A 21,357-nucleotide genomic window follows, 5' to 3' on the forward strand; every position below is an offset into this window, starting at 1 on the left:
AATGTTCCCTTTTTAACATTTAAGACCATTGAACAATAATCTAATTGTAAATTACAGTATAATATTTTAGGCTCAAACAGTGTAGCCTAAGACCTCAGACGATGACAAATGCTATTCCTCCATAGTCTATACATATCTGATGTGTGCAAGAAATTATCTTGATTTATGTTTTAATATGATAATTATATTTCCCTAATGCACAGTTGGCATGTTGAGGACCTAACCATGTAGCCTCGAGGTGATTAATCATGTCTCTTAATGGGCAGGCCACTGAAATTTCACAATAAATGCTCTGTTGTTAAATTTAAGGAAGAATTTGAAGGAAGAGGAAGAATTTGACCCTTGCACTAATAATTTTCTCAAATCGAGATGTTTTCTTTTCTAATGGTCCTGTAATGGCTACCGCATGTGGAAGTCTTGCAACGTCTCCCGTCCTCCTGGTCAATATTACAGCAAACCTCTGCAGTTGTTCTATTAGCCACAAGGGGGCCCTATTGTTCCATTTCGGAATTTGGATCACCCACAAGACTCGTCACGTTTGCCTCTAGCGCTGCTCTACTCTTCAGAAGTCCCACAACTGAATACGCGCATCAAAATGAAAGGTGTTGAAAATCATTTGCGGTAAGAGAGACTTTAGGCTTTAAAACGAAGCAACCATGTTTCACTGGTGTTATTCCACTAACAATATTGTAAACTGCAGTAGCCTACACAAAAGTTCCCGATTAGTTACACAATAGGCCTACTCTGAATTTCGCTGCGTAGGCCTACTCGAGTAGGCCTATAGGTAACAGCAGCTGCAGAGAGGAGCTACGGTTCAACGGTTGTGGGCAGTCTTGTAATCAAGAGTTTGCCTGCTGAACTCCCAAGTGATGTTGGCAGTATAGCCCTTAAGCAAGGCACTTAACCTCAATTGCTCAGGAGGCGGTCTGTCGACGCCCTCTTGCATGTGTTCCTGATGTGTGGTGTGTGGCGTGGTAATGAGAGTCCCAACGAAATGACAACCTCTCCAAGACCAAAACAAGGATATTTGTTCATTGCCAAAGTCCCGTTGTTCGCCTTGTGCTATGCAGGACTCTTGCACATTGTTTTTTTGTTTAACTGAATTGAAATCCTTTTTTTATTTTGAGGTATCTTTCATCATAACATAGCCTATTGTTCACATTGCACTAATTGGTCTTTACAATAATTGTGCTCTTATACTAGGCCTACTTTGAGGTTTGTAATTATTCTAGTTTTATTGAAGCTGTATTTAGTGGTTGAGGTGTAAAGGCTTGGCCACTAGAGGTCAATGAATTCACATTCTGCAGCATTGACGTGTCTTCATTAGCTGCTCAGAACTGAACAGTTAGTGAAAAGATTAATTTGTGGATAGCAGAGCCATATTGGCACATATTTCGGCTAGATTATGTAGGAATAAACATTGTCATCATTTGCAATTTCCTCCTTGTTACGGGAAGGCCTCATTACTTTGTGAAGGCTAGTTTTTAACTTTGTCATGTTTATGAAATGATGATGGATTGGCTTGATTACTTTGGTTCCCACTGCATCCTCTCATTTGTCATGATGTTATGACAGTCGAGTCCAACAGGTCATTTTCCCTTTTAACAAAGTCTGTCATATGGTAATAAGTTTGCTTTCACTCACACTCTCATGCACAGACTTATATCCAAACGAGACATGCAGAATCTCTCTCTCACACACACTCACAAACTCTGTCTCTTTTGGACTGATGCAGACTTCCATTGAGTGCACACCCTTGAGCTGTTTTTTTTTTCTGTGAGGATGCTCAAGAACACACCTTTCTGTTGTGTCAATAAACAAACATGTTACAAGTTGTTTCTAAACTTCCGCTCAACCTGGCTCCTTTGCAACATTCTCCAGTAAGTCTACAAATAAAGTAGGCCATACTCGCTGTGCTATTTGTGTTCACAATAGTGAGCCATGCGCACCACCCTCCAAAACATGGGGAAACAGCAAGCACACATCCACAATCACACACGTTTCCCCTCTCGCTAGCCATGCGTCACTTCCTGATCTGAGATAGTGCTACATCCTCCATCGCCTTCCCCGTAACCCCCCCTTCCATCTCCCCTTGGTGCGCTCCATCTCTTCTCCCCCTCACACACCCTCTCTCCCTCTCCATATAGTCCACCTGGAATGGAGTCCAGATGTGGAAGAGAGCAAGCGAGAGATTGCTTGCTCGGCGATATGAGCAAAGGAAGCAAGGGGGGGTATGAGAGAGAGACACAGGCAGAAAGGCAAGAGACAGAGAGAGAGAGAGAGAGAGGGAGGGAGGGGGAAATGTTGGAACAACATAAAAGTTTGTCTGGATGCCATTAAGTACAATTTGATGTAATGTGCAGTGTGGGACGTGACATTTTTAAATGGAAACTGTGCTTCCCAGATGAGAGAGATTTTTTAGGGCTAGAGGGCTTCTTGACTGGGGGCGGGATGTGGTGTGTGTGTGTGTGTGTTGGGGGGAGGGGGGGTGTACTTGAAGCCCTATTTAATGGGTCAAATAAACATTGCTCTGTTTCATCGCTGGGTAGGCGCCTATCCTTGGTTTTGGGGGCTTCCTTAAGCAATCAGAGCAGACTCTGTGTGCCCACTCCGTTGTACAGTATCATATGCAGGAATAACAAACCCAGAACGCCGGCCTGGCCTCGTCCACACTGGCCCATTGTATGCTAGGGGTGGCGTGCATGTCTAAGGTGCCTGTCGATTTGACGTGGTTGTGAGTGAATGTCAGCCCCAATTGGGCTTCATTAATTCCTTTTTTCCCTCCACAAAGCCAAGCGTTCTCCCTGTTCACCTTTTCAGATGGTTTTTTTTCTTTCACAGTAGGCCTTCATCAGAATCTTTCTTTCTCTTGCCTTTTTTCTAGAGGCAGGGATTTTTCCGGGCTTCCTCTGGTGTATCGTGTATCATAAAAGCTCTTTTTAAAAACAAAAAAGAGTGTAGGCTTAAGCTCTACTGGGATTGTTGCTGTGGACGAAAGTGGACCTGTGAAAATGAAAGTTGGTGGGAAGTGCAGTTCTTGATGTGTTCTTTGGGACGCTGACAGCATCTGCCCTCAATCACTTGAGAGGGCTAACACATACCTCTATGCATATCCATCTCTGATCTTTTCATTCAGCAAAAAATGAGACTTTCAAACAGGCTTTCATTGGATAGCTGGGATCCCCAGGTACCTGCTCAGTACCCATAGCCGAACCGGGTTTTTAAGCAGTGCTGGAGGTTTTGGAATGTGTGACTGATAGTGAGATTTTAGAGGTTGGACAGGATGGCTATAATAGCACTTTCCTTGGCTACCTGTATTAAAATCTTTCAACCCAGTCTTGTCTGCTATAGCCTTTCAGAACTGTGCGCATTTTGTGGCATCCACAACCCACAGTCAAATAACAGAATATGAAATAATAGCAGACTACAGTAATAAAGAAATAAAAAGTGGTATGATAGGGAAATGTGCAAAATACCATGTAAAACATTCCATCATTGAATGTAACCAAATAATACAAGACATTAGAACATAATCACTCTTAACTTAACAAAGTTATAAATCTATATGCATTATAGAGATAAAAGTAATGTAAAAGACGTGTATGAATGAATGTTGCACCGTTCTTACCGTTAGATTTAAATGAAACACTGCTAAGTTCAGTCCTAACTAACAAAAAGGCTCCATCACATTTCTTGCAGAACGTCTACGTACAGTAGGGCCTGCAGGTTAGCGTTCATGATTTCTTTAAACAAGACCACTCTATCGGTTCTGTTTGGCTTAAGAGCCAAAGTGGAACACCGGCTCCGGTGTGCCAGAGAGGCTGGCTACCCAACAGTCAGCGAATTGTAGGCTGCTTGGACGCGCACCTGGAACATGTTAGCGGTGTTCGTGTAGTCTACCTTGATAGTTTCAGTATGATGCGGGCGCATTTATAACGCAGACCCAGTACTACCCAACTACCGAACTGTAGTTTATTGAGGCACTACTCTGTACAATGTCTTGCAGTCTTTGCATGTGTCGTGCGACTTGATGGGAATATATAACATATGTCATCTCTTCGTGAAGTTATTCTAGATGGCCTTTACACTTCTGTCAGCCCAAATGTCACAGCACATCAGTAGCCTAACACTTTTGACGGACGGAAATCGTTATGTGTCTTTTAAAAGCTTCGACTTCTTGATGCTTAAAACCAATGCATTTTACCAATTAGTGTTTGTGTTTGAAGATTAAAATAATTTAATCTCTGAAAAGAATACAAACAAATTAAAGAGAAAAGAAAGACATGAATACCGATTACATGAAAGATTTGGTTTGTTTTATCTTTGAACACATGTATACCCTTACCTATAATGTTAGAAGCTGTCGTTAAATGCACAAGAAAATGTGTGTAGAACAGCTATGGCAAGCGTGAAACTTCATGAGGTAAGCTACAAATCTGCGCTAGGACCCTGCAGATAAGTGCGTAGTCGGGGAGGGAATGCGCGCACTTAAGGCAGTAACCGAATTTGAGTGTGACAGGGTGGCAGGCAAAAACCGCTAGATTTGGGAAATTAAGGTCGAGTCAGACCCGTCGTACCGTTATTTCGCGTTACCTCCTGGATTAAATTATATGGACTTCTTGCAAGTTCTGTTGGACTATCTACTTTGAAACGTCTTACTTGTTGAACATTACGAGTTCCGCGCGACATATCATTTGCCAAATCTGTGAATTAGATCAAAAGCTGTGAAGAAGTACGGCAAGGCAGTGAGTTGCGCCTTAGGTCTTAACAGAACCACAGGGAATAGCAGCATACAAGCGCGGTTCTGGTTTTTGATTGTGACAGTGGGATATTCTGAGATTTCAGATGACAGAACGTTTTAGTTTTGCGACAGTGTTCATCTGTCATTGGAGCACACCTTATTCCAGGGACAGGACACGAGCAGCAAAAGTTTAATATGTTTTATTTAGTTCAAGAAATAGGCAAAAACTCAAAGCGCAAATTATCCACGAACAGTTCTAACACCAGACTGTGGGAAGAGCTGTCATGTATAACTACATGTGAGTCCCGATTTGGATATTGTTAACTTTACAGTGATCTGAAGTTCTAATTATTTAGTGGACACTTCATTGGCTACAGCTCTGATCATTCAGTCATTCTCCCTCAACTTTTTCTCCAGTTTTGTTATTACAAAGGAATAGCCTACATTGCCACGTTTTAAACGTATGCACATTTGCATTTTTTCAACAATTTTCACGCAATCCACCGTATTTATTGTTAACCTCCAAGAAGCTTCGTTTTGGTGAAATGGGCTGATTCGGGGGACACTGAGGTGAGAATGATGGGGACTATGTCGGCAACCAGCTTTAGCATCCCATTATGGAGGCATTTGCTGGTAATGCTGATGTGCTTGACAGCTACGGAGTCAAGAATAACAGACGCTTGTTCTGGACTTCTAACCATCGGCTGTAGTTGCACAGACGAGCGCATGAAGGCTCATACCACGCCGGGTGTCCGGAAAAGAGTAAGCTGCAGCAGCGACGAACTCACAGAAACTCCAGAAGCCAGTCTCCTCCCCAACCGGACCGTTACTTTGTGAGTAAAAGTATCAGTCCCCTATATAATTTTATCTGTTTGCACATGTGATATTTGCACATATTTTGTATTAAAAATCATTCGAGGGCCAAGATTATCTTCGGAGGAAGTATATGTTCCATAAGTTTAAAACTGTTGACATACTTCACAACAAAAAATAAATGCCAGGCATTACTCAGTGTCCCGAGTAGTCCAACAGCTGATGCAGTCATACCTCGTGAACGCCTTGTTATGGGAAAGTGCGTAACTTTGATTGTGAGACTTGCATCCTGCTTACAGAGTTTGCTATCTTAAGAGGTGTGTTCTCAGACAAGGCCCCCAACTGACCCCTTGGGCTCAGTCTCATCCGGCAAGAGGGCCGTTCTGAAAGCAGCGTACATATTTCTGGCCAGTGAAGCCCCCGAGTGTGTAACCTGGCCCGGCAACAGACACAGACGCACTATAGCTCAAAGCTTGGCCTCGCTCTTATTTTTCTTTGACTGTAGCAGCCAAGGACCAAAGAGTCCCGACTAGAAAGAGCTCACTTAGGGGACATCCTGTAGCCCATGTCTATGATAGAGAAGAAAAACAAACAAAAAAACAAAAACAAAAGGGGACTGTCGTTGGACTCAGCCCCCTTGTCACTTCTCCTGTCTTCATACATTTTGGAGTTAAACACACAGAGGTTCAGTAACCCTCCTTGCATACCTCCACTCCCCTTGCCTACCCTCTCACTCCCTCCCCTAAACTCCCAGCTCTCCCCACTTTCTAGCTCTCTGCAATCCTGCCCGCCCTGATCTCCAGCTGACTTGGCCTTGCTAAAGTAGGATAAACAGAAACACATTTTTAGCTCTAGCTCTCTTTTTCCCCTCTCTGTCTCTTTCTTTCTCTCTCTCTCTCTCTCTCTGTTGCTCTTGCTCACATATAAATGGGGGCTTGATTTCCTCATTTGAATCTTAGGACATCCCAGGGTCCTCATGGAAGTTACCTGATCTGCTCGAGAAGGAAGATCAACTTGTCTTCAGGACCCACAGCTGGAGCGATTGCCTCCAGTTTGCTGTTAGTCCATGTCAGATTACCCTGGTTGGATATTCTCAGTGATGGCTGTAATAAGCCAATGTTTACTATGAACCATTTCAACCTGAGAAACAGATTGTGACATCTTAAAGGTTTACAAATGTCCAGAATTGTCCTGCTCATCCATTTTAACAGAAAGTTGCATTGCTTCAAAGTGGACATGACAAAATAGACATGACAGCGGCAAAATATCAAGAATTTATTTCATTCAAGGCTAAAAACATTTCTCCAGATGTCTTTCATATATATTCTCTGTACTTAGGAGTCAGCCAGCCCAAAAGTGAAACTGACCTACAACAACCACAATAGTTACAGCTTTCATAAATTTACAACAAAACTAACTTGTTTCTTTAACAATTTTCTCTCTTTCTCTCTCTTACCAACTCTCTCTCCCTCTCTCTCTCTCTCTCTCTCTCCCTCTCTCTCCCTCTCTCTCTCTCTCTCTCTCTCTCTCTCTCTCTCAGTAACTCTCACTCGCTGTGTCATGCTTGTTTTGTATTTCGGTCCCCCACTATCCCACAATGCTCCTCTGCGACCCAGTGGGAGCAGCACTTGCCTGCACATGGGCGCAGTAAAAAGCCCCAAACGGGCCCGGTGGAGCCTGCAGAGGAGACGCAGCGAGTGGATTTATGCCTTGGGGTGCCGGAGTCGGCCAGAGCTCCATTTATAGGGCCTTGTGTTTCTGCTTAATAAAGACGGGATAAACATCTGGGAAACACATTGCTGAGAACCAAAGGAGAGGATAAAACGAATGGTCTGGGTGGCAGCAGTGGAGGTGCTTGAAGATAATCCTGCATCCCTGCACCTTTTAATGTCGTTTATTTGTTTTCCAACATGTGTTAAGCACACTGTGACATTTTTACGAGCCCGTGCCCTAGACACAAACAATTCCCCCATGCTGGCTTGTTGTAGAGCCGAGGCACGATACTCCCACAGCCCTGTTGAGTCCCCCCCCCCCCCCCCTCTCCTCTTGCCCATGCAGGCGAATGAAGTTCATTTGGGGAGCACAACTGTAGATTTCCCCCTCTGCTCTTCTCCCGCTCCAGCCCTCTCGTTCCTCCCTGGTTCGTGACGTCCCAGCCAGATGTGGAATGTGCAAAGTCCTGTTGATGTTACTGTTATTCCTGACATTCCTGAGTCTCTCCAGACGGCATCCCAGGTGCAGCATGGGAGCTCAGGGCTGAATTCATCACCCCTCCGCCCCATTCCCATCTCAATTCAACCCCCACTACCATCTTCCCCTCCAACACAAATACACACACACACCCACACACACTCCCAACAGGTAGGCTCTTAGGTCATCAGGGCTAAGAGTTGGGCCAAATTTGCCCTGTGGGGATGAGGTCACCGGGCTGCAGGGATGAGGGACCAGCAGGAATGACATTTGGGGTCAAAGATGTCAAGGTGATGGACTGGTGCACACTGGATTGAAAGACAGATGTGCTCAGGGATGATGTGCTGATAGACTGGGTCTAACTGGAACCTGTCGAGTTTATCTAGACGTAGAGCCTTGTGAGTAGAACCAGAATGGTTGAATGCTGGCTGTAGTTTAAAAGAAGCATCTTAGAGATTTGCATGCAGCAATCTTGGAAATACCATCCACAGCCCAGTTGGCAACTATGAGTCTTGCGAACATGTTGTCCTTTAGCAATACTGTTGGTTATGTTGTTGTTCAGTGAAGGGTTTTTCTTACATTTTTTGGGGGGAGTTCTGGCATCCTGAACCAAAGAAGCACATATATTTTATAGCCTGGACGGTTAATGGACACAGCAGATGTGTTTATTTGTCCTTCACAAGACCACATTTTAAAAAAAAGAAAAAAAATGAAGGTGATACCAAAAGAAGGACTTCGCTTGTAACAAACATACCTAAACCAAAGAATTTGCTGGTACTTGTGGGTGCCCTCATCAAGGGTTTGTGTTTTGTTTGTATACGTTCCTGATTGGATCATAAACTACCATGGCAACGAAGAGGATTGACTGAAGAGTTTGTTGGTATTTGTCTGTGCCCGCATTAAGGGTTTGCCTGGTTGCGTTGCTGATCGGATCATAAACAGCCACAGCAATGAAGAGAATGAATGACCTAAGAATTTGTCTGTATTTGTTGGCAGAGATCCCATCATGAGTGTGGAGGAGGGTGAGTCTGGGTCTTTAGATACCACTGTTGAGCCTTCTGGAGGTGTTGTGGGTCTAATTCAATGAAACACCCATGAAGGAAGGTGCCTGCTTGATAACCCCAGTGAAATGCTCTTAAAGGCTCTTCTGTTGGTGATGTTTTTTGCCCAAAAGGTTGATTTGTTAGCGATTTTGTTTTTGACAGTAAATAGGCTTAGTTGTTGATTGGCCACGGGTGTGAGATCCCCTGCCTATAGCATTAAGAATTCCTATAGCACTAGGTAATTTCAAATATACACATTTCTCCCGTGCATATTTGAAATTACCTCAAAAATTGGCAAATTGTTGCCTAGTGTAGCTTGAAGTGGGCCCATTGAGTTGCCTTGGCTTAGCCAGTGTAGCACACAGTGCTCCCATTCAGTTTGATGTTGATGAGTTTTCAAGAGCTGTTTTGCTTTGGACTGTGTGTGGAGGTGCGTGGCGTGTGTTTCAGGGCCCGTGGTGGACAGGGTCAGTGGGCCTGCTCCACCCTGGGACTGTGTCCCGTGGATCCACTCCCCGCTTTAGACTAATGCACACCAGCTGGCTCCCATGAACATTCCAGCTGAGGCCTCCCGGCCCACGGGGAATCCCAGCGGGGGTTGGTTTATTAAGAGTATTAGTCGGATGTTTGTTGTTTCTGTAGAACGTGGCAGACTGCAATGCAGTAGAATGGCGCTACACCACTGCCTCTCACGGTATCTTCCACGCTCGCCGCTCGACTGCTGAGACACCAGCTGAGGAGCTAGTGGTGACGAACCGTTGGAGTCAGCGTGCTCGATGAGCAACATTTTCCATTGCTCTTGAAGGAGCTCAAAATGAAGGTTGTCCTGGTGATTTGCAAATGCTCGCGACTGATTTCTCTAATGGGAGTTTATATCGCGCGATTAGCTCCTATTAGCAGTCTGTTCTTTTGTGCTTCTCCTCCTCCTCTCTTCCTGCTATTTCTCCTTCTTTTCTCCCTTTCTCTTTCTCTCTCCCTCTCTGCCCCCACCCCTCTATCATGAGTTCATCCACACGCAGTAACTCTCAACCTAAATATTTAGCCGTCTTGGTAGGAAACTGCCATGTCTAAACTCCTTCCAGATGTGAGCCTGCCCGGGTCTGTCTTTAAGGCTAATTACGTGAGGCTGCAATGGCGCTGGGTCTTTGGAAGAGAGGGGGAGAAAGAGGCCGCTTGCCTATTGGGGTGTTTAGAAATCACAGCCCAAGTCTCTGAATGTAAGCCCCTGATGTGATGTACAGGAATAAATCAAGTCGGAGATCTGTTTTGTTGTCCTATCATGAATAATGAATGAAGGAAGAAGATGAATGACTCGAGCAGAAAATTATGAGGATTTGATCTCTTTCCAATAGTTCAAATTATGCAGACCGACGTCTTACTTTCTGAGGGATTACATATGTGTATTTGTGGTATGTACTGTGGATAGACAGAAATCATGGCAAAAAAAAACAAACTAATCAAAAAATGTCTCATTTTTAAAGTCGGAGGAATTTTTTGGCCCTTTGGTGCTTTTTCTGTCTTTGGGAAGTACTTCCCATCCGTGCCTGGCTATAATTGGCCAAAGGTAAAGCGTGAAAACAGTGCTCCCACTCCTTCTTCCTTGTGTTTATTTTAATACCAAGCTCTCTCCTTGGCCTGTTGCGTATGGTCTCCCTCTTCCCTTGAGCGTGAAGCAAGTGTGCGAGCTTCCTGTCTTCACTCCCTGAGTTTAAATAATAATAATAAAAAAATACCGCTCAGAGTCAGAGCTCTGCTGCCGTGCGTCCAGTGGCCTTCGTCCACGTGTGTGACGTGTGGGTAGGCCAGCAGTGACAGCTTTGGCGGCAGCAGCCGTGTGTGGTGTGTGGCATGTGTGCGTGCGGAGGAGTGTTTTCTGTGGGTGTGTGCATGTCGATGCTGGGCTGGGCTGGAGGGCAGGGTGGATTTGAGAGGACAGTTTGCCTGTCGGCGCCAGGGCGCTCAGATGCCAGCCATTTCACTGGCTGTGCCGCGGCCTTGAACTGATACCCGCTTTTTTATGGGGATGGACAGCCTATATACAAAAGGGCAACAGACGCCAGTGTCCGTCCCTGGCCTTGGGCACACAGTGGGTGGAATTCAGTCTCTTTTTTTTCTCTCTCTCTCTCTCTCTCTCTCTCTCATACACACACACATGCTGTACACTCTCTCTCTCTCTCTCTCTCATACACACACACACACATACAGTACTGTACTCTCTCTCTCTCTCTCATTATCTCTCTCTCATACACACACACATACACACTATCTCTCTCTATCTCTCTCTCTCTCTCTCTCTCTCTCTCTCTCTCACACACACACACACACACACACACACACACACACACACACACACACACACACACACACACACTAGGGCAGCTGTGCTTGTCTGTGAGTTGACAAACTAAATACCTAAACAGCTATGCTAAACGGTAAACACGGAATGACTATTTGACAGTGCAGTGATTGTGTTGGGATTACAGTGATCCCTTCAACCTTCAAGATAAAGAATATGCTAAATATACTAAAATACAAAGTATACTAACTAACACTTAATCTAAATCAATTCTAAAAACAGTATCCACATAGTCTGATTGATTAATCACCACTATGTGGATACTGTTTTTAGAATTGATTTAGATTAAGTGTTAGTATAATTTGTATTTTAGTATATTTAGCATATTCTTTATCTTCTACTGTCCTTATTGCTTAGTTGTGTTTTTATATTATATACTTTAATTACTCTTTCTGCTGTTAAAAAATGTGTTTGTGTTGTCTGTATGCTGCTGAGACCTTGAATTTCCCCTGGGGATCAATAAAGTATCTATCTATCTATCTATCTATCTATCTATCTATCTAACCTCATCCCATTTATAGTTTTCACAGCAAATATCCTCCTCTGTATAATAAAATGATATCGCATCTATAGGTTTGTGCAGACTAGACGGTTGATTTGATAAATCATTTTTCCATAGACTAGACCATAGGCTGTGTGCGTGTGGAAGCTGCCCACAGTGTGGTATAGGCCTGTTTGTGTCTCAGAGAGTGTAATCTCAGGTCTCAGCCTGCAGCATAATGGACAAGAATACAGGGTTAGACTGGATGTGGGAAGGGGGAACTGGCGCACTGTGGTCAGTGTCTGTGTGTGTGTGTGTGTGTGTGTGTGTGTGTGTGTGTGTCTGTGGTGTGTGTGTGTGTTTATGTCTGTCTGCCTCTGTGAATGGGTATGTGGGCACCTCTCTCTGCATGGGTCTTAGGGACCTATGTTTTGTGAAGGTGGAGTGAAGTGATAAAAATGGAATTGATTGTCAAATGCAGAATTGCATGAAATGTAGATGTTTTGTATAAATGCAACAGGGTGGAATGCAAATACAAAATGCAAATGAAAATGGCTGGTAGTGGCATTTGTAGATGTTTTTGTTGTGATCAGAACACATCTGTTGTGATCAGAACACATCTGTTGTGATCAGAAAGAAAACACATCTAACTGTTTTCTGACTGGGTGGTTGATGCATTTGCTTGTTTGGAAAACCGGAATCAATGTCATGCTATTTACATGTAAACAGAAAGTAGATGCAACTGTGTTGCATAGGCACTATGATTGTGTGCAACTCTAAATCATGTTGTCAATAGGCCTGCAGAGGGAGTGTGAAGGCACAGTGTTGTTATTTATTTAACAGCTGGTATTTCTTTCTTTATTTCTTGATAATAAAATTGGATTTGGAAAATTGGACCAAGAGCAACAGAATGCAGAAGTAATAAATTGGACACGAAATATTTCAGAAAATAAATAAATCCAGAGTTCTTGGCCTTATTGTTTCTCTGCATGTGCGGAGGGGTGTGTGTGTGTGTGTGTGTGTGTGTGTGTGTGTGTGTGTGTGTGTGTGTGTGTGTGTGTGTGTGTGTCTTGTCTGTGTTTGGGTGTGTGTGAGAAGGTGCTCATCAGGGCGAAATGTGTTGAACTGGGAGTGTATTGATGGAATGTCTTTCCCTAGAAGCCCTTATCAATGGCCTGAATTCTTAACAGAATAGAACACAAGAGAGCCCTCTGAGGCTGTGGCATTCCTCAAGTGGAGGTTTATTTTTGTGGGAAAAGGTGTTGAAAGAGCCGAGGTCTTTGGCTGGGCAAACGGAGAGCCGAGTGTGTGTGTGCGTGTGTGTGTGGGGTGTGTGTGTGTGGGGGGGGGGGGGGGGGGGGGGGGGTGGACAGCGACCAGACAGTAATAAATCACACATCGGACAAAGGCTTCTCTGAGAGCCAGGCCCGCACCACACCTGCTGTCACCACTCAAAACGCCGTCCAACACCCCGGCATCCTCTGCGGTCACACACACAGGCCCTAAGGTAAGAGTCGACGTTCTCAACGAGTGGACGACGCCACGCTGTTCATTTCCCCCCTCCGTCACGCCAGAGCTGAGCGCTGCGTGTCCCCCGCCCGGCCGCGCAGACGGATGGCTGCGGTCGAGAAATCCCCCGACGCCGTCGTCGTCATCGGCGTCTCCGAGGGCAGCAATCAGAACGAGATGTGTGTGTTGTCATAGGCCTCTCCTCCTCCACCCCCCAGTGACTCTGTGTTATTCTGGTTTTGCCTTTCATAGGACTCCTCTTATCTGACTCCAAATATGCATGACTCTATGACTATGTGTCCCACAGCCCCTCTGGGTTCTGCTGTACTTCTTCTCTTCATCCTGTTCTTTCTCCCCATCTCTCTCTCTCCCTCTCTCTCTCTCTCTTTCTTTACTGTCCATCTCTACATTTTTTGCCACTCATTTGTCATTTTTTACTCTTTCCTCTTCTCTCTCTCTGTCTCTCTGTCTCTCTCTCTCTTACTAGTGCTCTCTAACTGCAGTTACTCTCCCTCTCTCTCCTTTCCCACATAAATGGCTTCCCAGAGTTCCTGCCGCTTTGCAGCTCAGATGAAGGCGGGTGGTGTCTGTGGTGAGCGTGCCTGTGGCCAAGACCATATGCCTGTGTGTGTGTGTGTGTGTGTGTGTGTGTGTGTGTGTGTGTGTGTGTGTGTGTGTGTGTGTGTGTGTGTGTGTGTGTGTGTGTGAGTGTGACTGAGAAAGCGAGGAAGGGGACAGCATCATCGATCAACTGTACACCTCTTAATCTGCAGTTTGGCATCTTTGACTTGAACGATGGACTTTGTGGTGTCTTTGCAGTGTCATTAAGTCTTTTTCTACATTTGGGCGCACACTACCGAGGACGCAGCCTAGGCCCCATTACACTGGCTTTGAAACGTCCTGTTTTTACTGCGCACGGAGCCTCCCATTTGGATGAAGCAGTCATAGTGTACTGACCTCAGCTTGTGTGTGAGGTGACAGAGGTGACATTCAAAAGACTAAAGCCAGCAGCTTTGGGAATCTCTCAGTCCAACTTCCCTACTCCCAACCCCAACCTTGCCCAGTTATTTGGGTCAGAGTGCTTTCCACATTATGCAGCGTTTATAAAAGTAAATGAGCTCCCCCACCTACCCCCACGGCCCCCTCCACCCAGCCTGGGAACTCAAATCACTGTACTAGAACAATGAGACGATGTTGCTGCGGAGAGGCTCACACTCTGATTGTTTGCTAAGCACCAGAATGGGCTCATTAAAAAGCCCTTGTAACAGTGATGAGGCGCTGCAGATAGTTGGGCCTTCGCTAACGGCAATTAGCACATGGTATAGTTCAGTGCACAGCTGACTGCGAATGAAGGGGAAGTTAACCTATTGAAGTCAGAGGTTGATAGCTGGCCCATTTGATGCAGAATTTGTTTAGTTTTTTGGATAGCATCCTTACCTAGATTTGATTTAGCATTTGTTGTGATCTTGTGGTTTTGCACGCAGTAGTTGCACTGCACTCAGATCTATAAACAGTTTATTCATGATCTCTATGAACGAAGTAAGAATGAGGATAACGTAACCTACTGGAGTCAGATTTTGATAGCTGGCCCATTTGTTGCAGAATGTGTTTAGTTTTTTGGTGATTTTTGGATAGCATCCTTACCTATATTTACTCATGTCACATGTTTACGCACATAGTTGTTGCGCTGCACCCAGATCTAGAACCAATTTATTAAAGTTCTGATCAAATAATATACATTTATGTGGTGGAACTGTAAGCAGTACTTCTCTCTGGTTTAGCCTGTGCTTGGCAGTGTCCATGGAAACAGGCAGATAGAGAGGTCTCAATTCCGAGAACCTCTACAGATGCCTACTCATATTATGTGGCTGTGCATACACGCGTGCGTGTGTGTGAGAGTGTGTGTTTGTGTGTGTGTGTGTCTGTGTGTGTGTGTGTGTTTGTGTGTATCCACACACATGTGTATATGTGGGTTTTCCTCTTTTCTTGTGTGTGTGTGTGTGTGTGTGTGTGTGTGTGTGTGTGTGTGCGTGCGCACATGTGGTTATGTGTATGTGTGTCCACATGCACATGTGTGTGTCCATGCGGGAAGGGCGTTCATGGCCACAACTCTCAAAATAGGCTTCAGTCCTCCCCCTCTAATTAGAGAGCGTTTATAAAACCCAGATTTTAATTTTAGACTCTGGAGAAGCTGTGTTCAACAACACACACACACACACACACACATATATATACACACAAACACACACCCCCCCACACACACATATATATGTCCAAAGAAAGACACATGCACGCGTATGACAGATGCAGGCTTTTAATTTTGAACTTTTGCAGTAGCTGAAAGATTTTCTTCAACAATGCTGCCATGGTCTTTTACAATGACACACACACACACTCACAAAAAACACAACAGACACACACAAACACGTGTGAGTGCACACTTTCACAACCACAGACCACAGAGTCTTAACTTCTCAGCCTGGCCTGGCTACCACAGCATAATGCAGCCCTCCTCCGGATGAAATAAGGCCCTTTAAGACTCAACACTCTCACATACGGCTCCTGTCCCAGAGTTGAGAGAGACGGAGAGAGACAGAGAGAGAGGGTGAGAGAGAGAGAGGATAACAGAGAAAGAAAAAGGAGATCTTGCATATTTACAGTCCCTGTCCCTGGCTTTAAATGACCATGGAAGTGCATTTGGTGCAAGACAAAGGGTTGTTCATTTTTGTTTGGCTTTCAATTGCTGGCAAAGGCTGGCTGACTACTAACACAGGCATTTTTTCCCTTTCCTGTTCTGCCTTTAACAGCAGTGACAGACATGCCTTTCACTACCCCCCCCCCCCTCCCACCCCCCACCCCCACCCCTCACCCACACACACACACACACACACACACACACACGCCATGGCCATTAAGGCGAGGAGAGGAGAAGCGCCATTGTGACAGATTCGTGCGCACTAACTCTGAATAACTCAATCAAGGGGCTTGGGACATGGCTCTGCACAAACAGTTGCCGTGCAATTACATGGCTGCTCCTTTGGCATGGCAGCGAGGGGGATAAATGGGGGAGCAGTGTGCGCTTGGCACTGGGCCCCGGGGCCCTTCTCCCGCTGCCACCAGCCCTGCTCGGCTGCTGGAGGGGGGCCACAATGGGCCACATTCACATCTCAAGATGCATTTACGGCCTAAGTGCCTGTTGTGCTCAGGGGCCCGGAGTATGGGCCCTCTTGTGCGTGCCTGTGTGTGTCTGAGAGAGAGAGAGAGAGAGAGAGAGAGAGAGAGAGAGAGAGAGAGAGAGAGAGAGAGAGTGCTTGTGAGTGCTTCACTCTGTCGTTGTGTGCATGTGTGTCCAAGAGTGCTTGTGAGAGGGTGTGTAGATTTGCCAGTATCTCTCTGTGTTTGTGTGTATATGTGTTTGTGTGTTTGTGTCTGTGTGTGTTTCTAAGTGCATCAAGATGCTTCCAGCATGTACTATGAGTCTGATATGTGTGTTTATATATGGTTGACCGAAAGTGCTCATGTGTAGTGATCATGTGCATGTGTGTGTTTGTGTTCGTGTTTGTGTGTGTGTGAGGCACATTGCATTCACCCGTGCCTAACCTAGCTTGTTAAGGACGAGGATGCTGCCTCCGTAGCCTTTGAACATGACTGCTGTCAGGAGTGGCCTTTCCCCCGCAAAGTGGTTCTCAAGACCCAAGAACCCCAGATCCCCATCTGAGCCTCCCCAGCCAGAGTGAGCATAGCTGGGCTAAAGCGGGGTGTGCTGCTGGTGTTCGGGGTGGTGGTGGTGGGTGTGCAGGTGTGTTGCGCTGCTCGGGGCCTGGAGGTTGGTGAGACAGCAGGCAGCAGGGGCACAGGCTGGTGATTAGCACAGAGCTGTCAGCCCATTGCTGTGGCACTTGAAGGACTGGAGTGAATAGAGGCCCCTTTTTGGGCCAGGCTGGGGAGGGGGTTATCTCTCTCTCTCTCTCTCTCTTCTCTCTCTCTCTCTCTCTCTCTCTCTCTCTTGCTTTCTACCTCACTTTCTCTTTCTTTCTTTTTTTCTTTTCTTTCTCTCTCTCTCTCTCTCTCTCTCTCTCTTTTGCTCCCTCTACTTCACTTCTCTCTCTTTTTCTTTCCCTGTGTCTCTCTCTCTCATTTCTGTCTGCACCCCCCCCCCCCCCCCACACACACACACGTGTTCCCCGCTGTGAAGCTGTTGTAATTGGGTTCGCAGGCATCATTAGCAACTGAAGTTGAGTGAGGGGACCTGTCTCTCCAGCCTACCAACCCCCCCCCCCCCCCCCCCCCCCCCCCCACACACACACACTCTCTAGCACCCATAGTAACCCCCTCTCATCCCTCCACCCTCCGCTCACTAGTGAAGTGCTAACTATCTACCTAGCCAGTGCAGGAGGAGCTGAGTGGTTTCCTGGTTCTGTAACATTTCAGGGAAACTCTTCACACTGTTGTGCTGATGTTGCTAGCATGTCGCTAGCATGCTGAAGCACCATGTGTTGTCTTTGATTGTCAGTTTGTTTTGTTGCTCCTCCCTTGTTGCCCTACACATGCCACTGTGTAAACATTTACTTGCTAAAGTGGCATGTGAGTAGTGGGGCGTTGTGGGAGCTCACTTGCCGGACATTTAGGCTAATCAGACTAAATCTGTGAGAGTGCGATCAGGCACATTGAACACATGGCCAACAGACAACATTTGCTTTCTACTCTGTGTATAATTTGTCTGGAAATGGAAATGGATGCAAGCAAAAGTGCAAATCAGTCCTTGAGAAATGTGATAATGAGCCATGCAGCAAGGAATCCAAATGGAGGCGCTTCTCGAATGTGGTTCTAGTTTCAAATGTTCTCATGACCTGAGGAAGTGATAGGAACTGAATGACAATAAAATGGGCTAATCATTGGGAGGCAAATGCATGCCCTGAACACCTCTTTGTATAGTGATAACTTGTGGTGTCGTGCTGACTATTTGCACATCAAGTGTAGTAACTATTCCGTTCTTCAACACCCTGCTCTATTCAAAAACAATAAACCTTAGTGCTTAGTATACTGTTGTGATACAGGACCATGGACAGATTATAGTCATAGTCAAGTTTATTTATATAGCACAATTTAAAACAACCTGTGGTTGACCAAAGTGCTCAAAAATAAATAGATAATAGAAGACAAAATGAATAAAGACACAAAAAAGCACAACGGGAAAATAAAACTAAAATAATATGTACATATATATAGCCTATATAATTACATTCCTCACTTCATTTAAAAGCCATTGATAGCATATGTTCTTTTAACTTGGCTTTAAAAGCACCAATAGTTGGTGTGGATCTAATGTGAAAAGGCAGGTTGTTCCACAACTTGGGCCCAGCTACTGAAATAGCACGGTCACCTTTATTTTTTAGACGACTCTGAGGTACTGAGAGCAGTAGTTTATCTCAGGACCTCAGAGTTCTGGGAGGGCAGTGAAAGTGTACAAGCTCACTTAGGTATTGGGCAGTTTGTCCATTTAAAGCTTTAAAGCAACACCAAAGAACTTTCCCTCTGTCGCACGCACGCTATTTGTTTATCCAGCACCGGCTTTGCAAATAACAATGACCACAGACAAGGTAGAATATGTCGCATGATTTATGAAAGTACGATATATTGCGACTAGCCTAGAAATCTAGACGCGCCCCTACCTGCCAGGGCTAGTCTAGCAACTCTCCGTTGGCTTGTGAGCTCCAGAAATCGAAACTTAATCAGGCCAATGAAATCGTGTATAGAGTCGTTAGGTGGGCTTAACATAATGATTGATGGCAGAGTTGCAACGGTTTGGCTTGAATTCCCTGCTACTTGAAAACAAATAAGATGGATGTTGCTGCTGGCGAACAGTGTGACACGAGTTAAGCTTTTATTAAGTTGGCAAACGTTTGAACTAGCCAACTAGCTCCGCTGGTGGGAAATGCATGGGACTCATTAGCGCTGCCGCAGTCCTATTGCGTGCAGAGGGAATTTGAAAGACAACTGATTATCCCGCCCCTCGGACTGAGCACTGCGAACGGTGAGTGCCCAGACCCTACATTTTAATGTGGGTCTGGCTCGTCAGGCTATATTGCGACATCAAACGCAAGTCAAATTTGTAGTTTCTTATGTCTCATTCCATCGAACTACAGATCCGCTACCCGATCTGGCAAACTTACATAATGCGGTTATAGCCGATAGAGGGCTGCGAAGTGAATGCAGAAGTGCCGTTCACCCTGTTACAAGTTGAACCACTGAAACGATTTTGGAAACATTATTTTATGGTACAAAAAACTCTTTGGTGTTGCTTTAAAGACAAAAGGAATCATTTTGTAATCTACTCTAAATTTCACTGGTAACTATTGCAGGGATTTCAAAACTGGTGAAATATGTTGTGTCTTTTTAGACTTGGTGAGCAGCCTTGCAGCTGCATTTTGCACAATCTGATGTCGGGATACAGTGGGCTGAGAAAACAGTGGACACCAAAATAAATAGAGTTACAGTAGTCCAGGTGGGGTGAAATAAAGGCATGAATCAATATCTCAAATATCTCAAAGTCTCAAAAACATAGTTTTGGCTTTACTTGAGATTTTAAGGTGGTAAAAAAGATGACTTGACAACAGCATTAATCTGTTTCTCCAATTTAAAATCAGGGTCAAGTAGAAAGCCAATATTTATTGCATAAGGTTTTACATATCTGGCAAAAGACCCTAGTTCACTAATTGCATTATTTGCAGCTTGAACCAAAAAATAGAATTTCTGTTTTGGATTCAGTTTTAAAAAATTGGTCGACATCGATTGTTTAATCTCTTTTAGGCAATCAAGCAATGGGTTTAGAGCACCAGAGGAACCACATTTAAATGGGAGATACAGTTGTGTATCATCCGCATAGCAATGATAGGATATGCCGTGCTTTTTCATAATTTGACTGAGTGGCAACATGTACAGTGAGAATAAAATACAACTAAGCCCTGATCCCTGTGGAACACTATAAGATAAGGGGGCAGATGAAGATGAAGTATCATTGAAAGAAACTGAAAGGTTCTTCCCTCTAAGAAGGAAGCAAACCATTTCAGTGCAGTACCTGCAATTCCAACTCAGTGCTCAAGGCGCTCTAAAAGAATGCAGTGATCTACAGTGTCAAAGGCGGCGCTAAGATCTAGCAGCATAAGTAATGCACAGTTGTTTGCATCCACGGATAGTAACAAGTCATTATCATGACCACGGGCCCTGGGTACAAAATCGGAATGGGCCTCACTATGCACTGTAAACCCACAGTGTGTGTTTACAGTGCATAAACCCTCCATACATATACTGTATGTATGGTTTGGTTGGTGCTATTTGTTTTCTCATGGATTACCATTTTGAAAAACTGAATAAGGACATTGTTAGAATTCTGGCAGCTAATTGGACGATTTACACACAATTTTGGACAGAAACTTACTTGAACCAAACCACTGCATGCATGAACCAAGCACTAACATGGGACTTGGACGTCACAATAAATGAGGATACCAATAAATAAATTTGCACTGATAAGAGAGCATAGCGAGGTTTAATTGACAGAAATGAATTTTGTGTGCAGGCCTAGGCCAGGGGTGGCGAATCTGTGGCTCGCGAGCCGCATGCGGCTCTTTGCCTCCTCTCGTGCGGCTCGCCGGTGCTCAACTGATGTTCTCACTTATCCTTAGTTTTTTTATTTTTTGAAATAGCATAGCCTATATTTCTGGTAAATGAAAATACTTTTCATAAGTTGATAGTAATGCCAATAGTTAGTTGTTAGGCTGTTTAAGTTAAAATAATTTTACCGTCATGTTATGAATAGGAATATAGCCCAAAAAGAAGCAGACACGTTTGTTTCTTTAGCCAGGTGTAATGCTACTGACGCTAAGTGTAAATAGAAAGAGGAACACGGACATTCAAAAGGAGAATTAATCTTTATTGTAGGCTAGCATAACCTTCTGGTTGATATGTCAACGTAGCCAAAATAACACCGTTAAAAAACGTGTTCTAAACGTTAGTTTGGTAGCCTACTTGGTATGCCAGACTTAACTGATGCATAAAGCTTCAAACCTGAACATTTCCCAAAGGCACTGACCTTTGCAAGTAGGCTACAAACGTAAAGGTAGGCTATTCATGGTAGGCTTCATCAGGTCCCTTTTCACAGGTGTATTATCAAGCACCATGCAGTCTGCATTCATAATCAAGGTGCATGATTGTATACACCTGT

At 44.7% G+C, this 21,357-nt stretch overlaps 1 protein-coding gene and 1 long non-coding RNA gene across 2 annotated transcripts in view; one reads left to right on the forward strand and one right to left on the reverse strand.

Moving 5' to 3' along the window:
• The first annotated feature begins 4,501 nt into the window (after positions 1-4,501).
• Positions 4,502-21,357, forward strand: part of adgra2 (adhesion G protein-coupled receptor A2) — a 60,589-nt gene continuing 43,733 nt past the window's right edge. The window contains exon 1 of the mRNA XM_042101710.1: positions 4,502-5,574. Within this exon, the coding sequence (XP_041957644.1) occupies positions 5,318-5,574 (257 nt within the window). The 5' untranslated portion in view covers positions 4,502-5,317. The remainder of the gene's footprint in view (positions 5,575-21,357) is intronic.
• On the reverse strand, positions 8,875-20,454 carry LOC121715784. The gene is made up of 3 exons (XR_006033681.1): positions 20,443-20,454; positions 11,049-11,059; positions 8,875-9,013 (listed from the first exon to the last, which is right to left on the reverse strand). It is a non-coding gene; the product is annotated as an uncharacterized LOC121715784 (long non-coding RNA).

Source organism: Alosa sapidissima, chromosome 8 (genome assembly GCF_018492685.1).
Source record: "Alosa sapidissima isolate fAloSap1 chromosome 8, fAloSap1.pri, whole genome shotgun sequence".
NCBI classification, from domain to species: Eukaryota; Metazoa; Chordata; class Actinopteri; order Clupeiformes; family Clupeidae; genus Alosa; species Alosa sapidissima.